This window comes from Rattus rattus, chromosome 4, assembly GCF_011064425.1.
Source record: "Rattus rattus isolate New Zealand chromosome 4, Rrattus_CSIRO_v1, whole genome shotgun sequence".
Taxonomy (NCBI): domain Eukaryota; kingdom Metazoa; phylum Chordata; class Mammalia; order Rodentia; family Muridae; genus Rattus; species Rattus rattus.
In genome coordinates this window covers 40,814,940-40,837,630 of record NC_046157.1, presented here as the reverse complement: position 1 = coordinate 40,837,630, position 22,691 = coordinate 40,814,940, and the positions used below count along the sequence as shown (strand labels likewise).

General features: G+C 39.5%; 1 protein-coding gene across 1 annotated transcript in view; it reads left to right on the top strand.

The window, feature by feature from the left end:
* Adgrg7 (adhesion G protein-coupled receptor G7) overlaps nucleotides 1-16,604 on the top strand; it is a 62,028-nt gene extending 45,424 nt beyond the window's left edge. Inside the window, exons 13-16 of the mRNA XM_032900313.1 lie at nucleotides 1,186-1,282; nucleotides 7,943-8,098; nucleotides 10,294-10,450; nucleotides 14,996-16,604. Of these exons, the coding sequence (XP_032756204.1) occupies nucleotides 1,186-1,282; nucleotides 7,943-8,098; nucleotides 10,294-10,450; nucleotides 14,996-15,229 (644 nt within the window). The 3' untranslated portion in view covers nucleotides 15,230-16,604. The remainder of the gene's footprint in view (nucleotides 1-1,185; nucleotides 1,283-7,942; nucleotides 8,099-10,293; nucleotides 10,451-14,995) is intronic.
* The last annotated feature ends 6,087 nt before the right edge of the window (nucleotides 16,605-22,691 follow it).

Below are 22,691 nucleotides of genomic sequence, written 5' to 3'. Positions count from 1 at the left end.
ACCAGAGAAGTCCTACAGCTGATAAATAACTTCTGCAAAGTGGCCAAATACAAAATTAATGCAAAGAAATCAGTAGCCTTCCTTTATACAAATGATAAATGGGCTGAGAAAGAAATTAAGGAAATGACACCTTTCTCAATAGTCACAAATAATATAAAATATATTGGTGTAATACATGTGAAAGATCTGCATGGCAAGAACTTCAAGTCTCTGAAGAAAGAAATCAAAGAAGACCTCTGAAGATAGAAAAATCTCCCATGCTGATGAATTGGTAGGATTAACATAGTGAAAATGGTCATCTTACCAAAAGCAATCCCCGTCAAAATTCCAATAGAATTCTTCACAGACATGGGGAAAAAAAACAAAAATAATTCTGAACAATGAAAGAACTTCTAAAGAAATCACCGTCTATGACCTCAAGCTGTACTACAAAGCAATAGTGATAAAAACTGTATGGTATTAGTACAGAGTCAAACAGCTTGATCCATGGAATAGAATAAAAGACCCGGAAATAAACCCACACACCTACAGACACTTAATTTTTGACAAAGAAGCCAAAACCATACAATGGAAAAAAGAAAGCATCTTCACCAAATGGTGCTGGTCTAACTGCCAGTCTGCATGTAGAATAATGCAAATAGATCCATATTTATCATCCTGCACAAAGTTCAAGTCCAAGAAGATTAAGGACCTCAACATATAAAACCAGGTACACTGAATCTAATAGAAGAGAATGTGGGAAATAGCCTTGAACACATTGGCACAGAAGAAAATCTCCTAGCTACTTTAACAATATCTCAAGGAAAGTAATCAGAGTGGTTTATCATGAAAAAATTCTTGAAAATTATGTTGTGTCCCAGGAAAGACAAAAGGAAGCATTTTTTCAGTACTACTCAAATTTAAATTATTCAAGTAAAAATAAATTGGGACATTTGTGATGAGCATTGTTATTGGAAAATTAAGAAATGAGAAATCAGATAGGATTGGTACTTAGAGAACACTAAAAGTAGAAAGAGAACAGAAAAATTCTACTTTTATTCTACTGCTAGCCGTGGGTCAGTATATTGTCCAAAGAGGAAAAAGAATACATCTAAAGAGGTCAGATGTATAATTTACACAAAGTCTTTTATAATTAATTTCCACCTTGGATAAAGTATTAACCTCTGGCTTCTCTTTATCACTTAGGAGTTCCAGCAATAATAGTAGGTGTAACGATCGGGATCATTTATGCCCTGAGTGGGAACAAGTCATACTGGGAGTTAGACTATCGGCAAGAGGAAATGTAAGTTTTAGCTCTTTAAACTTCGACATAAAAGTATATCTATTCATTGATATTGGCTCCAAGTGTCCAACTTTCACTTTATAACTGCCATATTTTGCAATGGTTATTTTAAGTTCTCAAAAAATAAATCCTATTTTAGATACAATGACACAGGAATTTCCTATGATATTTCCTGAAAAGGAAGGATCCATTGTTTGACCAGATAAATCTGAAATTTCTCATATTAAAATTACATTCTTTTGGTTAGTCAAAAATAATACAGTATAATAATTATGGAACTCAGTAATCCTGTGTCTTGGTTTTCTCATCTAGAGTATAGATAGCAATTGTAGTAATTTTGCTTAAAGTTGTTATGCAGGGATGTCAATCAACCCTAAAAACATTTAATAACTCACAAAGCACCCTCCATGTCTCATTCAGATGAACTCATCAGGATAAACATGATTATAATAGCTATTTCATGGTAATGGATCATGTGCCACAAATTCTTTCTTGGTCACCAGCATGAACAATTAACTGTTCATATAGGACATTCCTGACTGTACAGTGTTTGGTTGTTATGTGGGAAGAAGAGAAAAAAGTTGAGCTGAGCTGAACTCAGGTTTCACACTTTACCTGTATCTCTCCCACCAGATAGCAGATGTCCTGTAGTTTATCCTTCCTTCTCTGGATCACCTACCATTCATATCCCCAAATCCCACCTTAACTCTTAAGCCAACTCACCTGAAAAATCACATCATTGTCACAATGGCACTTGACCATCCCAAAGAAGGCCATGGTGTCAAGGGACTCAACTGATTATCCAAGCTGTAGGGCTGGTTGCCTGGCTGGATTTCACATCTGAGACTTTTTTGTTTCATTAGAATTCAATATCATTTTGAGTTTTAAACCTTAAATTTCACAGTTAGAAATAAGAGATGCAGATATCTCATGGGAGAGGTAATTTGTTCTCATCCCATCATTAATTTCTTGCCATTAATTTTCTATCATTTCCACCCCAGGCATAGAGCTTTCATGAGAGAGAAGCCAGATTACATAAGTTTAGTCACACTGAACTATGATTAATTTATAGTGGGCCCTTTCCTGAGCACAGTGTTAGGCACTGAGGACAGCACCAGGCCACTGATAATTACAGATGGGAGGAAAGGAAAGGCTGTGTGACGTGAACATCCAGATCACCCTACCATTTTCTGTCATACACTCTCGCCATCAAAGGTCACATTTCTTCATCTGTTGAGACAGAGGAGAGATGGCTGTGCTTCCCCTGAGCTACCCTTCCACTGGTACTTCCTTGATGCCCCAGGTCCTGCTTCTCTGCCTGCAGTTCCATTTGTCTAGTCCCTCACCCAGTTCTCTTACCTTGTTTTTCCCACATAACCCTAGTTAAGGAACAAATACAGGTCAGGCCACACTCCTCTTAATGCACTACCTCAGCTCTCTACACTGTCATCAGATAGGCTGTATCATACTCTCTGATATGGGCAGGGCTGGTATTAACCATGGGGACTTACAAGATCCTGGTGGCGAATTTTTCCAGTGTATGCCATGGGGGTTAAACCAGTTCTTTCCATATTTCATGGCAGAATAGGCAAACTCTTTAACCCATCTGAAGTCAACACAGGATGCTCGGTAGACTCCATGTCTTTATTTTTATCAGCCTCCATCCTGTGACCCTCTTTTTTCCTAGTGAGTCTACCCCACAACTGTAGGAATCAGCCTTACTGGGATCTATTCTCCTCTTCCTCAGCAGTCTACATCTCAAGGCATGAATCACTGGATTCAGGATGACACACATAAGAGATGCAGTGAGAACAAAGCACTACTATCCCCGTGAACTAAAGCACCAGAGAGGGAGAGAGTGGTTCTGATATATATTTTCCAACAGAAGCTGATGTCTCCGATCATGTGCCTACAGGCCTTGCCGTCCACTGGAAATGCTCACATTCGAATCACTGCACACACTCAGCAAAAGATGGTTCTCATGATTTGTAGCTTTGAGCATGTGCAGGGGGTGCTCTGTACTTACATCCTAACCGCTATCCTGCAACAACAGATGGAAGCCAAGGGATTCTACATGTTCTAAGATAAACTTTATGCACTCCAGTCATCTTATTTAGAGATGGACCTACTCTATCTGTTAAAGGCAGACATACCCTGACCACCCCTCCATCTTTATATTCTTTCTCTTTCTTAGCCTCTCTCAAGAAAAACAAGAAATAAGTACAAAACCAAAATAAACATGAAACACACGTACGCACAATCCTTCCTAAAAAATGGAAACCAAAGCAAACAAGCAAAAGGCCAATAAGCAAACAAAAAAAAATACCAAAACAATTCAAAACCAAACAAAAAGTCCTTAAAAATATCACTGAATACATGATGTCTTGGCCAGCTACTCCTGGGCATGGGGCCTGACCGTGGAGTGTAGTTGATGTATCCACTGAGACGCCATTGGAGCAAACTCGTTTTTGGCAACATGCACAAAGCCTGCACAGCTTGAAGCCAAGTGGAGTCTCTGGTTATTTTTTAATGCTTTTTAAAAATCTATAGAATATGTATCTGTGTGTATATGCTAGACAGTATATAGGCTACCCGGGCACTATCATGTGTGCAGGTGCAGGTAGAGGCCAGAAGAATGTTAGATTCCCTGGAGCCGGAGCTGCAGGAGGTTGTAAGCTGCATAGTGATGGTGCTGAGGACTAACCCAGACCTCTGTTAGGACCAGCAGTCAACTCCTGGGCCACCTTTCCAGTCCTTGCTTTGTTTTGTATTTTTTTGTGGTTTCGTGTTATTTTGTTTTTTGTTTTTTTGGTTTTTTGTTTTTTGTTTTTTGTTTTTTTTGTAAATGGTCCGCTGTTCTGTCTGCTTACATTTCTTGTCTTTTCTTTGAAAACTACTTAGGACAATGGTAACAGTGACCCTGAATTCTTCTCCACTCGACAGTCAAACAATCATTAGATTATTTCTCCTTACTCTTTCCAAGTAGGATCCCCTAACCTTGAACTTGTAAAGTAACTGTGGATGTTCTTGAGCTCCTAGTCTTTCTGCCCCTACATCCCAAGTGCTGAGCGTGAAAGTGTGTGCCATCATCCTGGTCTTTCTCCTTACTTTTAAATAATCTTGACCCAGACTGTCTCTTAACACCTCTCCTATTGCATACATTCAATACAGTACAATAACCTCGTACATGGTTTCCTCCTTTTGCTCAAGTCCTGCTCTAATCACTGTCTCTGTGGCAATACATTTTAAACCTAAAGCAGATCATTTTATGTCTCCCTGCCTCACCTGGAGTGCAAGCAATTGCTCACAGAGCTCCAGAGTGATTCACGTAAACCCACGCACCTCATGCATTTACTCATTCTGAGCCACTCCAGCCCCCTTTGTGTTTGTTTGTACATTTGCTCAATGTTTCTTTTTTAAAATTAATTATTTACATCCCAAACACTGCCCTCACTCTCAGTCCACCACAGAGTTCCTCTACCCCCCTTCTCCTCTGAGAGGGTAAGGCCTCTTGGGTATCACCCCACCCCAGCACATTAAGTCTCTGCAGGATTAGTTGCATTCTTTCACACTGAGGCCAAGTAAGGCAGCCATGAAGATGGAGCTGCACTTCTGCTACATGTGTGTCTCTGGTGTTTGTCCATGTATGTCCTATGGTTGGTTGGTTGGTGGTTCAGCCTCTGAGAGCCCCTGAAGGTCCAGGCTAGTTTGAGTGTTGATCTTCATGTGCAGTTCCTGTCCCCTTTAGGGCTTTCAATCCTTCCCCAACTCTTCCATAAGGGTCCTCAACTTCCATCCAATGTTTGGTTATGGTTTCTGCATCTGTTTCAGTCCCTGCTGGGTAGAGCCTCTCACAGGACAGTTACGCTAGGCTCCTGTCTGCAAGCATAAGAGATTATCATGAATAGTGTCAGGGATTAGTGCTTGTTCATGGGATGGGTCTCAAGCTGGGCCTGTTATTGGTTGGCCACTCCTTCAGTCTCTGCTCTATCTTTGTCCCTGCATTTCTTTTAGATAGGAGCACAAATTTTGGGTCAAAGGTTTTGTGAGTGGGTTGGTGTCCTCCACTGGGCATCCTGCCTGGCTATAGGAGGTAGCCTCTTCAGATTCCAAGTCACCACTGTTAGGCATCTTGGCTTAGGTTGCCTGAATTGACTAAAGTTGTCACCTCAGGGCATTTGAACACAGTGCAATATCTGTTTAGAATGCCCTTCCCCCCTTATCAAGGTTTTTGCTCCAATATTGTTATTCTGTGACTTTGCCTCAACCACTCTATTAAACTGAAATCCTTCCCTCCCTTCATATAATATACATATATATAAATTTCTATAAATGCATAAATAGTAATTTATAGACTCTCATTGCCCACATTACTTTTTTTAATCTCCCATGCTTGTTAGCACCTGAAATATTATCACTTAATTTTTGTTTTATCTGCATCTCTAAACGAGTAACTTACTAAAATACAGAGTTTTCTGTACTGATTTTTTTTTTTTGGTGTCTAAAATCCCTCTAAACTTTTTTTAATGAATAAATAAATAGTATTGTTTCAACAATACTATGAGGTTGTTACATCATTTTCAACGTGGCTGAGAAGTGAGAAGTGCACACACACACGAGGGTCTTTCACCAAACCAAAAATAGCAACAGACAACCTGCAAGGTGGAAAGCACTATGGAGTGAGACGATGTTAGAAAACTCCATTTTTAATTATCAATTTTAATAGCATTTTTAATGTCTACTGAGGGGCTGGAGAGGCATTTCAGCCGGAAAATGTTGCTAGGTAAGCATGAGGTCCCGAGTACAGGGCCCAAGCACCCAGGTAAAGGGGCAGATGTGCCTGGGAAGGCTCAGTCAGATCACTAACACTCACTGGTCAGCCTTGCTGATTCAGCCAGCTTCTAGCCAAGGAATAGACCCTGTCTCAGTAAAACACTCATGGTCATCTTCTGGCCTCCATATGCATGTACCTATATACACAAGTGAACCTTCACACACACACACACACACACACACACACACACACACACACCAATGACTATTAATACAGAATATTAAGATAATAGAGTAAAAATACTAAATTAATCAATTAATTAGTTTTTGTTATTATTCTTCCATGATTTCCAAGATATGCTAAGGGAGTTCTAGAAGCATTTATTGAATGGTGTCATCTGTTTAGAAAAATGAAGGGAACATGTATACTTGTTAATGTTTATATATAATATTTATATAACTCTCTAAGGACATATTCAAAACACTGGTGAAATTTGGAGCTGGCAATAATATCCTTCTACAGCCATTTGAACTTTTTATATTACGATCCAGGATAAGATACGTATCCAAAAGTAGAATACAAGTAATAGCTCACCTATAGTTAGGCACCTTGTAAATGACAGGAAGTTACATCTAAGTTCAATAATGCTGTAGGCACAGAAGTGCATGTAATAGTACTTTTCTGTTGCTGTGGTAAAATATCCTTACAAAAAAGCAGCTTAGGGAAGCAAGTTGTGTTTTGGCTTAAGGTTGCACAGGGAAGCAGTCTGACCTGTCTGAGAAGTCACAACAGTGGAAACACGAGGCCACCCTGAAAGTCACAAAGCAGGACTTTGGCATTCATCTATATACAGAAAGCAGAGGGGACAGGGAGTAGACCCTTGAAGTATGAAGTAGAGCCTATGTAATATAAAGTATAAACCTACGAAGTAGGAAGTGCAAAACCTTTAAGCCCACCTCCAGTGCACTTCCTCCTGCAAGCCTCTGCCTCCCAAAGGTTCCATAACCTTCCCAAACAGTGCCACCAACTGGGAACCAAGTGGTCAATGCATGAACCCCTGGGGGACATTTGTCATTCAAATCACAACAGTAGTAGAACCGTTAGCTAGCATACCCTAAGTCCTGTGTTACAAGATACTTGATCATGCTGTGAACCCCAAGATTGTATATTTACTGGAAAACAAACCTGTTTTTAGTTGTGAGGTGGATCAGCCTTAGCATACATGGTTAATCCAAGAGCTTTCTTCTTCAATATTGTAAAAGACATTCAAAGGTAGCCATAGGTCACAAGGAGGATCAAACAACCAGTTGGCAGGAAGTGAACATAGGATTATTAAGAAAAAGCTATAGAGAGTAATGGGGAGTCAGGGGGATGGATGGAGAGACACACAGGAAGTAGAAAGGATGGGCATTTGGTTTGAAGGGAGTTTATTGGGATAGCTTGAAAGAGGGTCATTGCTTCTAGGACGTCAGCTGAGGAGGAAGGTCAGCTGGGTGCTTTCTCTGCCTCTCTGAGCTGGCAGGCTTTCACTCCAGCATCTATCTGACTCCTGAGTCTTCATTGGTAAAATCGAACAATTGAGGTTTTATTAAAAAAAAATTAGTTCTGGGTTTCTTCTTCCCACAATGAAAACAACAACAATACTAGTAAGTAGTTTGGGTCTATCTGACTCAGTTTACCTTCTGCTGGCCCACAATGACTCAAGGAAAATTTGGCAGATCCAACTTTTCTAATGGGCTGAATTACGGAGAGTAACCTCAGATGTGTCAGATGCCAAGGGATATTCTTAGCAAGGACTTCAGTTCCATGAATGCCAATAGTGGTAAGAGCAAAAGGGGTTGGTATTTGTTCTTTCTTTAGTTTGCTGAGATATTTTTTCCCCACAGCTGCTGGCTGGCCGTTCCCAAGAACAATGATTTTGCCAGAAGTCCACTTTTGTGGTCGTTCATCATGCCAGTGACCATTATCCTCATCACCAACATTGCTATATTTGTCATAATCACAGTCAAAGTGTTGTGGAAGAACAACCAGAATCTGACAAGGTAAGACTCTCCGGGAGTGGAAGCTGCCAGCAAGGACTAATGTGTATGCTAACACAGCACCTCAGTACACCTCAGGCCCCTGCAAACGTTTCCAACGTCTGCACACGGTGTGGAAGTGTAGTATTCAGGAGAGATTTCCCAATGGACTTTGACTGAGAAGATGGATGGTCTCCCCGTCTCTTCTAACTCAGTAGTCTAGTGTTGTGACACATTGGCTCAAGCAAAAATTAAACCACATAGTTTTATGAAAAAAATATCTTCTCTTCAAAAGCCTCCCAAATTCAGGAAACAAAATTTGAATACTTGAAATAAGAGAGCTGTAAGGAAGGGGGTGCTGGTATCCACTTTTAGTGACACTGAGACCACATTCTCTGGTTTGCCAGGTCTCAAACAACTTGCAGTCTTCTCAGTGTGATTTTTCTGACCTCAGTAGGTGGTCTTCTTGCTATCGCTACTATTTAACAAGCTTGGTTGATAAAGATCAGGAGGCCCTGAGCACACACATGCTGCAACCTCCTGCCCATAGTTTACAGCATGGATGGGGCAGAACATAGCACAGATGAAGTCATAAGCACTGACTGAATTCTGCAAGCCTGTCCATTCCAAGCATCCTTTCCATACGGACATCTGTACACTACTCTCAGTCCACAAGTGGATCTACTTAGTGAGGACAGAAAACCACCATCTTTGATGAGAATGCAGTCTTAAGTGTGTGCTTTACTAATGAAAGTATCACATTTCATAATGGTTAATAGCTCTTATTTAAAGGCTAGTAAATAAACGGAGGAAATACCATTCTTGCTAAGCATTAAAACAAACATACATTTTAGTAATACTGGGAGGAAACACGTTGGTGTAGGGTTCTTAGCCTAGTTTTACATTAGATTATATTTATATATAAAACATCATAATTTTGGGTCAGAGACAACCAAATTTGTACTTGTCGATTTCGACTGACAAGCTTATGGTTTTTAAATTGGCTTAATAACAATGAGAAGGATCGTAATTTGTTTTAGCTAACCCTCTTTCATGTGCTAGCTAGAGACAAACTAAATCACTCCGACACTTAAGGACTTACAATGACAGATCATTATTTACCATAGGATTGCATGGTGCCTTGGTGAATTCATTCCATACATAGTTACTGGTCGTTGGTTGATTGTTGTTGGTTGGGGGGTAGCTTTCAGTTGGGGAAGTTTATTTGTGCTCTCTGTAGCTTTTAATGAAATCCTCCATTTCCACAGCTCACACTTCTTAATAGATTGCTATTATAAGCTAATAAAATGGCTGCACATTTTGGTGAGTACAGAGCTAAAAATAAGCACGCCTAAGACATAAAGAAGCGGGGAAATGTACAACCAGCAAGAAGAGCAGGAGATTAAGTTCCAATTTGCCTGAATAAAGGAAGCATGGGGGTTTTATTCAGGGAGCCTATACATATTTACATAGGGGATGCGTTAACTCATAAGGAGGCTCAATTTAGAATCATAAATTAAAAGATAGTGGACATATGTTTTAGGCATAGTTAGTTCAATGTCTCAGAGCACATGTGTAAAAATTAAAACAATGGTCAGAAATACCTGTGAACACAATCATTCAGCACTACAAAGGTTTTACTGAAAATGAAGGAAAAGAGTTTTCCTTTTTTTTGAGAGTATTCTAACAGATCCTGAAGAGGCCTGGCTTACTCAGTCACTAACACTGTCAGGTTCTCAGGAGCAGTAAACGAAGGCAAACTCGGTGAGCAATTACTTTTTAGTCTCTGGCTTGCTTTCCTGGCCATTGGAACTCACATAGCCAAGACCAGATTCTGGGGGGTACAGACTTCATAAGAGAGAGGATCAGTCAGCTTTTAAATAATCTTATTTTTAAATCAGCTTGAGGCATAAGAAGTTCCCAGGTATCCCAACCTCCCTACAAAATGGAATCCTTTACTAGTTGATCTCTTAGTAATAGCAAAAACCCCATTTAAGAAAATAGACTCCTCATGAAATCCCCTATGTAGTATGAAAGGAATGCTGGGCTCATTTAAAATAGAGAGTGGGATCACATTTTCTTCGGGTCATAAGGTAAGACACAACATGAAGTGAGCAAAGAGTATGGGCTGCTGAGTATGCGAGCTAAGTACGAGGAGTGATGTCTTGAGAAAGCACAACCCTAATACGCCATATTTCCTTTCTCATTTTCTCATGCAGCACAAAGAAGGTTTCATCCTTAAAGAAGGTTCTCAGCACGTTATCCATTGCCGTTGTCTTCGGAGTTACCTGGATCTTTGCCTACGCCATGCTAATTAATAACGATGACATCAGGATCGTTTTCAGCTACATATTCTGTCTTTTCAACACCACTCAGGTATGGTACGGGTGGTCAGAGAGAAGCAGGGTATGTGGCAAGGGAGATAGTGTCCCCCTAGACCAGTGTTTCCTTCCTGTAAAAGTCTCGAGGACCATTGTTTAGTCACCTTGAGGGGGATCTGTGTTAAATAGACTTCATGAGACGAACAAGAGCTTTCTGTGTCCCTGTCTGGCCTGGAGGTAACAGAGTAAGATCTTCAGAGGTTTGGCTTATGATCCCTCTCCTCTGAGTAAATATACCTCATCAGGAAAAACTCTTCCTTTTTCTCCCACTCAGTGAGTGTGCTTTGGTTGGTGTGGGCCATGCTCATTATTCCTTGAACTTGGAACTCTGTGGGTTTGTTGAAGTTTTCTTTCATTTTTTTTAATGTGTTAAGATTGGATTTAGGTCCTTCATTTTGATCTATCTTTTCTGTAAAAATTTAATTACATTTATTAGCAGTATGGGGCATGCATGCCATGATATATATGTCAGAGGTCAGAGGACAAATTGCAAAAGTCAATTTTCTCCTTTTACCCAGTGGGCCCTGCAGACAGAGCTTAGATCCCCAGCCTTGGTGGCAGGAACTTTACCCTCTGTGAAGTCTTGCAGGCCCAGAAGCAAAGTATTCACCTTGGGGAAAACCAAACTGTTTATTCTGTAGTTACTGGGTCTGGAGTTTTAAATACTATTAAAGCTAAAGACTCCTAGCTCAGTGGGGATTCTCTGTCCTTACCAGTATTTTCATCTGGTTCTTTCAACTGTTTAGTGAAGAGCACTAAAAATTTCCATCAAGGACTGACTATTTCTTACCTTGTTCCTCATTTTGCCAGTTTGCGTGTCTTGTATTTTGAACAAACATTCCCCCTCATGATATAGATTTATGGTTACTATATTTTCTAGATGAGTTATTCCTTCCATCATTTGTATTAAGACATCTTTTTATTTCTGATCGCCCCTTTCGTCACACGGTATACTTTAGCTGTTACCTAGTCTTGTTGTGTGTGTTAGTTATATGATCCCATGTGTGTGCATGCATGAATGTATGTGCGTGTGCATGTGTTTGCATTTGCTATGAACCTCCGTACCTTTACATTTAAAGTCTCCATTATGTAGGCATCAAATGCATAGGCCTCACTTTTTTTGTCATTGTAAGTGTCTCCATCACTTTATCAGAGGGTGGAGCTCATTTGGACCTACTGATGTAACTCATTGATGTAGGCTGTCATTTTACAATCTGTCCTCTGTGCTCATGGGTTTTTATTCCCCTGCTCCCCACTTTTGAGTATAATAGATTATCATTATGACCCTATTTTAATTCACATCCCAGTAATCAATACATTACAATTGCATTTGGGGATAAGTTCATGGTGTAGTGTACACGCATAACTTCTTTTGTAAGGAACTTAAAATTGATATTTTTCTAACACCCAGTAAAATGAAGGACGCCATAAGAACAGAATCTGCCTGCCACCCCCTCCCTTGTGCTGCCATTGTCTTACATCCTGCATGCACATACAGAATAAAGCCTACAAATCAATATTATTTTTTCCTTAAAAGAGCATGTACACAAAGATATTTAGAGGGAGAACTTTATATTTGGCCATGTACCGACCGTTCCCAGGATGCTTCCTTCCTTGCTGAATGTCAAATGTCACATGGTATCATTTCCCTGGAGCCTAAGTCATTCCTTAGTGCTTCTTGTAATTTATGGCGTTGGCGACTAAGTATTTTCTTTTAACATGTCTGTTTTGTTCTTATTCTTGAAGGATTGTTTTTTATTAGATATGGAAGTCTAGGTTGGATGAGGCTTTTTTTCCCTTTTGGCATTTTAGAGAAGTCATTTCACACTCTGCTACGTTTCCTAATGAGACATCCTCAGCCATTCATACCGTTCTGCTGCACACAAGTGTGCTGTTTTTCTCTGCTTACATCGGGTTTTCTCCAAGCTTTAACATTCAGTATCATGTCTATGGTGTACACAGCTATTGCTTTCCTTGCATGTACTTTTCTAAGAATGGCTGAACTGTTAATCTTTTATGGTTTTCACCATTAGTTTTTCCTCTTTCTTCTGAGAATGCCTTGATGTTCGGCCATTTGATTTTGCCGGGCAGATCACAGAGAGCTGTTCATCTTGCTCATTCTTGCTAATCATTACACTACTGGACGTTAGGTACTTATTCAAGATCATTCAATCCCTGAGCTCAGTCCCTAGGACCCCCATGGTGGTCAGAACTGACTCTTACCTCCTCTGGCATTCACTCAAACAGTGTGGTGAGTGTGCACCCACATGTTTGCACGCAATAAACAAGCACACAGAATTTGTTTAAAACCTGAAAGGGACAAACCTGTTTGTTCTGAATTCTGTCATATTTTGTCACATGCGTCTACCATCACCTCCTTACTTTTAAATACCCTGTCTCATCAATAACTTGTGCATATAATTTTCTGGAATTATTTTAAACATTTTGTTTTATTTTTTCAAGTCTATTGATTTCAATCCTTGTTTATTAATGATTACTATAAGGTTCAACTTTCCATTTTCGGAGTGAAACAACACCTACTGGCCCCCCGCCCCTCCTTTAAAAGCAGTATGTGTGAGTAAAATTGTTTGCAATGCTGGAAATCTAACCCAGGACCTCTTACTTGTTTTGCAAACACAGTTACTGCTGAGTTATAGTCTGGGAGGAAAAATACTATTAACATTGTGCAATTGTTTTTTTCCTCCCAATTTTATTAGTACAATTTAAAATTTACTACGAAATTGACATTGTCAACAATATTTTTTCTTGAAATATTAATTAGATTATGTTTGATATTTGTATTAACTAAATTTTATTATATATAACACTCCATTTTAAAAGTTTCCAAGGTATCTTATTGGATTGTCCTATTGCCTTGACTTCTTTTTTTTAATTAATAGCTCATCAGTGATAGATTTTTTTCTTTTTGAGTAACCACTTCAGTAGATTGTGAAAAAACAGTATTGGAGACTGTACTGGCTGATAATTTGTCTTTAGATACAGTACATGAACTGTAATTTTTTGACATCTAATCATTGACAAAAAGTCTGAGATGATACCAAATTAATTAACTTTCCTTATTGTTATTTGACACCCTTTAAGCAATAATTTTGGATCCATTTTAGACTTTTTGAAGTTGAAAAACACTACAAAGTTTCCAAATACCCCACCACCAAACTTTAGAGTTAAAAATAACATCTTTAGAATTTTTTTTTAATTATGAGTATGTGCTAAGTGTATGCCTGATGTCCATGCTGGCCTGAAGAGGGTATTGAATCCTTCGGTAATAGAGTTATACATGGTTATGATGTGGGTCTTGGGATTCAAACCCAGGTCCTATGGAAACGCAGTGAATGCTGTTAACTGCTGAGGCACCTTTCTAGTAAAAAAAAAAAAAGTAATATCTTCTATAGTCATAATGTACAACCAAACCCAGGAAAAAAAACAGTACAGTTTTCATATATTCTTTGACCAGTGTTCCCCAGTGGCAATATCTTCTATAAAATAGTACATTGTCAAAATTAAGGAATGCACATTGACACAATATGAATAATGAGGCTACCAATAGTATTTAATAGCTTATTTTCATAAAATGTAAATAAGTGAAGGATTAAGAAATGCTTCTTAGAGACTATAATATACTGTGTAGTGCACTTCTGTTATAATTAAAATTAAGGGATAACACCACATGTTGGGTAAGGAAGAAAGACTGAAATCAAAAACGTAATTCAGCTCCAAGCTCTATTGATGAAAGATGGGTAATATTGAGCAAATTGTTTAATTCATCTGAATTTCAGTTTGCATATCCATCAGTTGGGGAATGGTAAGGCTTAGTTTCTAGGGTTGATGTAAGAATTAAACAGAAGCGATTCGATGATGGGTGGATGAGGGGTGTGTGAAGCCGATAGGACTTCAGCGTAAAGCCATGTAGAGACTACTGCTCAGAATTTTGTGGCTTATGTCTTTATGTGCATCTCATTTTCCATAGGTAAAGAACAGGGAATCAATAACTAGCAGGGTCTTAAATTTGTGCTGTTAAGAAATTATGGAGTAGGGGCTGGGGACTTAGCTCAGTGGTAGAGCGCTTACCTAGGAAGCGCAAGGCCCTGGGTTCGGTCCCCAGCTCCGAAAAAAAAAGAACCAAAAAAAAAAAAATTATGGAGTATATAAAAACTCCAGTTACGTTACTAAACCTCCAGGAGATGGAACCCCAGAATGTTGGAAGTAGAAGATGAAACGGGTAACCCCAGCCCCAGAAACTCTTCCAACTTTATGAACTGAAAATTGTAAAGATTAGGGAGCAGACTTGCCCAGCAGTAAGGTCAAGCCGAGGCATGAACCCTGGTCTTCGAAATATGCATTGCATGCCCCACTGTTTAAATCGGAAGGGCATGCACGTTACGGTAGCTGCACGTTCCTGATGTGGAACAGCCTTGCTGCCTCACAGATGCGGGGTGAAATAAAATCTCCTCTTCCTGTGCTGCAGAAGTCTGTCTGTATTGTAATGGTGCCTAGTATTAACCCTTAATTCTCTCCTCAGGGATTACAAATCTTCATTCTCTACACCGTTCGAACGAAAGTATTTCAGAATGAAGCTTCCAAAATACTGAAGTCGCTGTCTTCATCCTTTGACCGAGCGAAGCCAATGCCTTCAATGACCCCGCTGAAACTGCGTATGAGGATGTATAATATGCTCAGGTCCATACCATCCCTAAATGAGCGATTTAGGCTACTGGAGCCCTCTGTACTAACTGAGGAAACATCACTGTCTTGAAAGTAACCAAGCAAAGCCAAGTGCCGAACGAGACTGTTACCTATGATGGTCGTTTCTATCCAACTCATAAGAATTGATCTATTTATGTTAGTCTCTAAGTCTCCCACAGTATCTTCCTGAATACATGTTAAAACTCGCTGTTTATTATCACAGGGAGAATGGATTTTGTGGCTTTTTGTGGTTTTCACCAGATTACGATGTGAACCAAAAGAAGAACTGCACAGTGTCAGGATGACCATTGTTATTAAGTCTGCATGACACACTTTGACAATTACGCAGAACTTACAACAATTGTTTTTTACAATGAGGAAACATATTACCTTCTAGAACAAAGTGGCTCCTGTTGCTTGCATGCATTAAACTTTTGCCAATGGAGTTTGGCAACCAGTGTCCTCTTTAGGAAAAGGTGTTTTGTTTAAAAAAGTGTTTTGTGATCAGAATAATCAACTCTGTAAGAAATGGATAGAATAGATTAGTAGACGGCTAAACCTCTAGTTATTTACAGTGCATGCACACATACATGCACACATACACCTTTTAATATCTATATGGTTGATTATTGATGAGATTCAAAATGAAAAAATAAACTCATAATCACATGTCTGGCTTTTAGGAGCTCTAGATAGTCATAGACCTCCAAACCCTTGAGCTGTGAATGTCTTCCACTGCAGTGTAGGGAGAACCCCCTCTGAACTTAGGAGATAGCTTCTTTGAATTTTTGCTTTTTGTTTTGCCAGAAAACAGGCTTCTCCTGTGAGTGAATGAACTAAGGAGCTAACAAGTTTCCTGTGAGCTTAGCTCAGGCTTCTTCTCATCATTCCCTAAAGACTGCATTCTTTAGGGGTTTTTTGTTGTTGTTGTTTTTGGTTTTTTTTGTTTTGTTTTGTTTTTTAATCTCTTTTATAGCTGCATGTACCTTGTGCATGCAGTGTCTGTGGAGGCCAAAAGAGGGGTCAGATCCCCTGGGACATGCTGGTGCTAGGAATTGAACCTGGGTTCTCTGGAAGAGCATCCAGTGCTTTTAAATGCACCATTACTCAAAGAATGTGCATGCTCACAGAAATGGTTGCTGTGTTCAGAAGTACTGAAGAAAAACCATTCCGAAAGACCCATACTCTAAGTGGCATTATAGTGCTACACCTCGATATGGGCTGGACAAAGGAAAATAAGATGTGATGGACTCAAAATTTTATCAGATGAAAATATCCCTTAAGCCCTGAGAACGTGTGTGTTGGGGGTGTGTGGGGGTGGCTCGGCCAGAGGAGGATGTGATTTCTGTTTCCCTTGATGGCTAAAGTTATTTGTTTTTTCAGTATTTTTGGAGTATACCAAGTAAAATTCAATAAAATGTTCCTTTAATTATGCAAGGTCCACACACAATTGTGGAGACCAATTCACATGAAACCCTGAAATCTGATCAGGAGATCATTCCTTTGGTTGGAACCTTTACCCTGGGTGCTAGTCAGCAGTCTCTTTTGGTGATATGAATCTGACTCAAATTTAGGTCAAAGGTTAAAGGGAATGTACTGGCTTAATTAATGTAAAGTCCGAGGGCCAACTTGGCTTCAGATAACGTTTCTATGTTCCATTTTGTCTGAGGCAATACTCAGGTTTTGTTTATGATCCTGACTTATGTATTAGCAACCACCATTTTAAACTTTCAAGTGCCCTGGCTTGAGACATAAAATAAACATTAACTCCAGGCCTAACTGGAACACAGAAGAGTGATAATGTGTCAGAATTCTCACCCCCTCTCCTGTCTCTGTTTATCCTTGTTCTCACATATGGCTATTAATCAGCACTCCCAATCCTAAAGCCTCAAGATCAACAAGAAAAGAGGGATTTCATTCCTCTTGGCAAACCACTTGCCAAATCCTATTGGGCTTTAATTCTCCTTCCTGTTCCAGTGGAAGTAGAGGTGTTTAAAATAGAGAGACTCTAAGACAATTTTACGGTACTTAAAAAGGGAGGACAAAATGAGGTCCACTATAGACAGCCACAGGGAAGCAAGGGGAGAAGATACTTCTTTTAAGCCAGAGATGTGAAGAACAAAACATGAAGGTATGAGCAGGAGCTGGAAACACCTCTTCTCAGTACTCTGGGCTCGAGACAGAGTCAACCAGCTCTCACTAGAAAACGGAGAGAAAAGGCAGACCATTGGCTGCCCATCACCTCCTACCCAACAGGTTCTCAGCAAGTCTCACAGTGGATGCAAATCAGCAAAAAGTCAAGAGACAGGAGTCTATAGAGCCCACAGGTAGCCCTCTGCAATGGAGTACAATGGTCAGGGAGGGACAGAGAGGTCAGTCAGGTCCAGAGCTGGTATCTTCTACCCAGGACATATGCATTGTGTTAGCCAATGTTGGGGTAGCCTGGGTCAAATACCCATTGTGAGAGAGAGAGATGATTTGACAGATGCTTATTAAGCACTGTAAAGAGGGCTGGAGAGATGGTGCAGTGGTTAAGAGCACGGACTGCTCTTCCAGAGGTCCCGAGTTCAATTCTCAGCAACCACATGGTGGCTCACGACCATCTCTAATGGGATCCTATGCCCTCTTCTACAGTGTACTTATACATAATAAATCTTTAAAAAAATAAGAATGTGAATGAAAATTCTTAAAAAGCACCATGAAGAATGAACAATTACAACTCAGAAGGGATGCTAGAAACAAAATTTAGAGGGCTATTACAAATGTCTGCTGAGAAATAAGCCAGTCTAAGATTGGTCATTTTCCTCATCTGAACTGTCTTTGAGTGGGATCATCCATAGAACAGGATAAGAGTAAATACAGGACTATATTATGTGGTTTAAGAAACACTTGTAACAAGAAAGACTCAGAATTGGTTTTCGTGCTGTTGTATATGAGCAGGTCCTACTTTCCACATTTTCTGGTTACCTTTGTGATAAGAGCACCCGATTGCTTGTTTCTTCTTTTCCTGCAGTGTCAAGAGAAACAAATCATCCGACCTTTGGGTTTTCTTGCCTGCATCTTAACTGACAGTTGAAAGTTCACAATGCAACTGCCAGTTTCTATCTTCAATTTCATCTTGCTTCTTTGTGTTTCTTCTTCCTTGTCCCATTACCAACAAATTGTAATCACTCTCAAGCTCACTGCTTTATTGAAAAGAACTGGGCATACTGCAAACAGTTGAGAGATTGGTATCAAAAGTAGCAGCTGATACATCAGCTGGGACTCTTTCTGTGGAACCTCACTAATGTGACCAGTTTTCAGTTCCTGTCTCCAAAGATGAGGCCTAACCTGATGAAGTTGCAGGCAGCTGGGTTACATTCAACTGATACAATAGTGTGCATTCGAAAAGGCATTCATGAGGGCGTGAACTGTAAAATTAAACAGGCTCCCGAAACAACCCAGACAAACTGATCAACCAGCTAGCAAAGGACCTAAATAGACATTTTCCCCAAAGATGTCATAATAGCCAATATGTGAAAATACTGATTAAATGGTAATAAAACCATAGAGAAATCGAACTGAATACTTGTTAAAGTGGCCATTCTGAAAAGGGTTCTAAGAGGGAGTGTTGGCAAGGATGTGGACAAAGAATCTGTATACAGTTAGGTGGGAGTGTAAATTTAGTGCAGTCATGATTGAAAATGCCACGTATATTCCTCAAAAAATTAAAAATAGGAATATCATAAAATCTAGTAACTCCTCTATTTGGTATGTAGTCCAAGGAAATGAAATCGGCCATCTAGATCGCTCTGCTCCCATGTTTGTGTGGTGTTATTCATGACAATAAAGCTAACGAATCCACCTAACTCTTGGTGTTGGATGATTAAGGTAATTTCAGCGTATTCTATGGATGCTTCTTACCTTGTGAGTTTGTATGCAGGTCAACTCATTGCAAATTTAAAAGACCATACTATGCTGAATGTAGAAAGTACTTTAGCTTAGCCTGCACAAACATGTTCAGACCACTGACAGTTGGACAAAAGCATCTAGCAGAGAGCTGGTTTTATAATGAGGTACAGTTTATTGAATGTCATGGAATAGACTGGGTAGTATCATTCATTTACTGTCGTGATTGTGTGGCTGACTGGGAGCTGTGGCCCGTGGCTGAAATTATCATACCACTCACCTAGGAAGAGATCAAATTTCAAATTTGAAGTATTACTCTACCAGAGTCCTGTTGCTTTCACCATTGCAAACAGAAATGTACATCGAATAGTCATAAACTGAAATTTTATACATTGTTTATACAGAGAGATACTCAGCCTTAGGAAAGAAAGAGACATCACCACTTGTGGCACCAGGGATTACTCCAAAGAACCCAGGTGCAGAAATACCGCATATAATTGCAGATCTATGTGGATTCTAAAACACAGTTGCGCACAGGGTGAGAGTAGAATACTACTGCCAAAGATTGGGTGGTAGAGGAAAAGGTGGTTTGTATGCTGCAAACCTCTAGCCTGAGACTGGGTAAGTTCTAGAACTCCACTGGGCAGCAGCAGGGTCACTGTAGCTAACAGTAATGCAGTCTTCATGACAATGCTGAGGACACAATGCAGAGTGGTTGTTCCAAATGCCCATGTACTTGGTTTTGCACATGCATGGTTGTGAAAACAAGGCTATGTTAGCATGATCATGGTGGTTCTCAATATCATATTGTATACCTTAGATATGTAATTTGTATTTTATACTTTACTAAAGCTTGTGTCTTAGTCAGGGTTTCTATTCCTGCACAAATATCATGACCAAGAAGCAAGTTGGGGAGGAAAGGGTTTATTCAGCTCCCACATTGCTGTTTATCACCAAAGGAAGTCATGACTGGAACTCAAGCAGGTCAGGAAGCAGGAGCTGATGCAGAGGCCATGGAGGGATATTACTTGCTGCCTTGCTTCTCCAGGGTTGCTCAGCTTGCTTTCTTATAGAACCCAAGACCACCAGTCCAGGGATGGGATGACACCACCCACATTGGGCTGGGCCCTCCCTGCTTGATCACTAGTTGAGAAAATGCCTTACAGCTGGGTCTCATGAGGGCATTTCCACAACAGAGGCTCCTTTTTCTGTGGTAACTCCAGCCTGTATCAAGTTGACACACAAAACTAGTCAGTATAGCTTGTGAATAGTCATCTTCGCAAATACTTTTATAAAAGGAAAAGCATAATGCTTTCATTTTAAACCATTATCTACTTTACTATATTCCCTAGAGTCCTTGTCTTAACTTATAGTCAATGAGATTGTATTATAATTTTAGTTACCATTACATACTTATGCGGTAAATAATAATAATAATAATAATAATAATAATAATAATAATAATAATAATAATAATAATTGCACTGTAGTCCATTGAAATTCTCATCTACTTAAGAAAATTTGGGTTTGTTCCTTCATGTAAAAAGGAAATATTTTATCTGGTTTTGGTTATTAGGAATCAAACTCTTATTTTTGTACAAATTCTTGGGCAAACATTTTATTTTCTCTTAAAATACTGTTGGAGTTGCTGGGTCACAGAGTAATTGTAATTTATTTTAAACCTTTATTTTAAAACACTTTATTAAAACAGTAAAGAGCTGAGCTGTTTTCTAAGGAGGCTGAATCATTTTTCTGTGGCAACAGTAATATGTAGCAGCTTAGGGCTAACTTTTACGGGTCTGATTTGTTCATTATTCCAAAGGTATGAATAGCTATAATTCATTTGTGGCCCATTGATCATGTTTCTGAGTACCAGCTCTTAAATGGAGATGTGGAGTGTGTGTGTGTGTGTGTGTGTGTGTGTGTGTGTGTGTGTGTGCAGTAGAGGAAGATAGGGCAGGGTGGCATGACCCAGTGCTACTATCTCACAAGCTGTTCCCAGGGGCCTCTGGTACAGTTCCTATCTGTATTGTTTCTTCAGTGGAACTTTGCTACATGTAGAGGTATGATCTTACAATTTGTTGGACTTTGTTTGGACTTTGTCTGCCATGAAACCATAATACAATAATTGAGACTTTCTGGACCTTGGTGATAATAAACGAAGGTGAAATCCCACCACCACCACCCAGTACTCACTAGGCAGCAGCAGAAAAGAGCTATGTCCTAGACTGGGAGTTTAGATCACAGTTACAAGTTATGCGATTTGAGATAAGATCACAAGACATTGTAAAGGAATAAGCAAGACAAGGAAAACTCTGAATTTCCTGCCACCACTAAAATTTGTGATTTGGAAGGTAATCTGAAATTATTAACAAAATAGTACCCCCAGTTAAGTGAGGAATGAGTATATTGTCCCGAAAGCAGACAAACCACAGTGCTAAAGTTCTCGCTGAGCACTGCTACAAAATTCACAACTTCTACTCTCCTGGTCATTCTGGTAATGAGATCTCTGTGTTTCTAGATCTAGATTGTTTTTAAACAGTATAGTCAAATTATACCTATAGTCATGACATGCTTTTTATACCAGTGGTATAGGGAACTGTGCCCATGTCTAGGACCACATATAGATGTGGTGTTATAGAAAAGATAATGAGGAAACATGGCAAAGGAACAAATCATAAAGGGAGAAGTCGGAATGAGACCAGAGCACACATCTGTTTCCTTCCTGGACACACTTAATTCCTTCCAGCAACAAGTCCCAAAACCATGTGAACATTCTGCCAGACGTAATTTGTAAGAGCTAGCAGTGTTAGATCATACGATTCCACTTTGCTTTTTTTTCCCTCTTGTTGTTAGAAGAGATTATTGGATCCAATGGTTCCTGTGTACTAAAATTCCTGGAGCCCAGATTGCAAGCAAATGTGTTTATTCAAACACTTTAGACACAATACAGGGCTCTTAATAAAGAACAGTGGAAGCATTGTTGGATACTAATTGCTCAGATACTAGTAAGGGGCCAATTTGTAAGTAGTCTTTTCAAGGGATGGCCATCTTCTGCTACTGTGGTAACTCTTTTAGTCATGCCAGAATAACTTTTTGAAACGTCTTTTATGGACTCAAAATGTTTTTGAGGTTTAACTTAGATACATATATTTCTTTTCATTGTTTTACAGTTTTTCTCTTGGAAATAAAACATTAATGGGTACCCATGTTCTCAAGTGCAGAGGTTCCCTGCTATACTCCTTTTGTCCTAGGGTCTGACTTAAATTTAGGAAGAGTGGCAGAGTTATAACTCGCTCCTTTCAGGAATTTTACCTCTATGCATAGAAACGTGGCTTTGATAACTCCAAGCCGTAAGGAAGATAGAAGAATACTATTAACTGTCAGCAGCACTCTGAATCTGTACCATTCAAATTTAAATGGGAAGCACCCTGAGGAACAATTCCTAGAGAAAATAAGGGAATCTTCTTCTATCAGCAGCCCTCTGCTTCTTAATTTCTGAAAGCAACTGCTGAAACTTCCTTATATAAATCTATGAAAAACAATTTATAGTGGCAAAACACTTTTAAGCACCTCTACAAAATTTGGGGTTCAGTTTGAGGCTGGTCTTTTAATACGCACATCCAAAGCAAAAAGTAAAATGA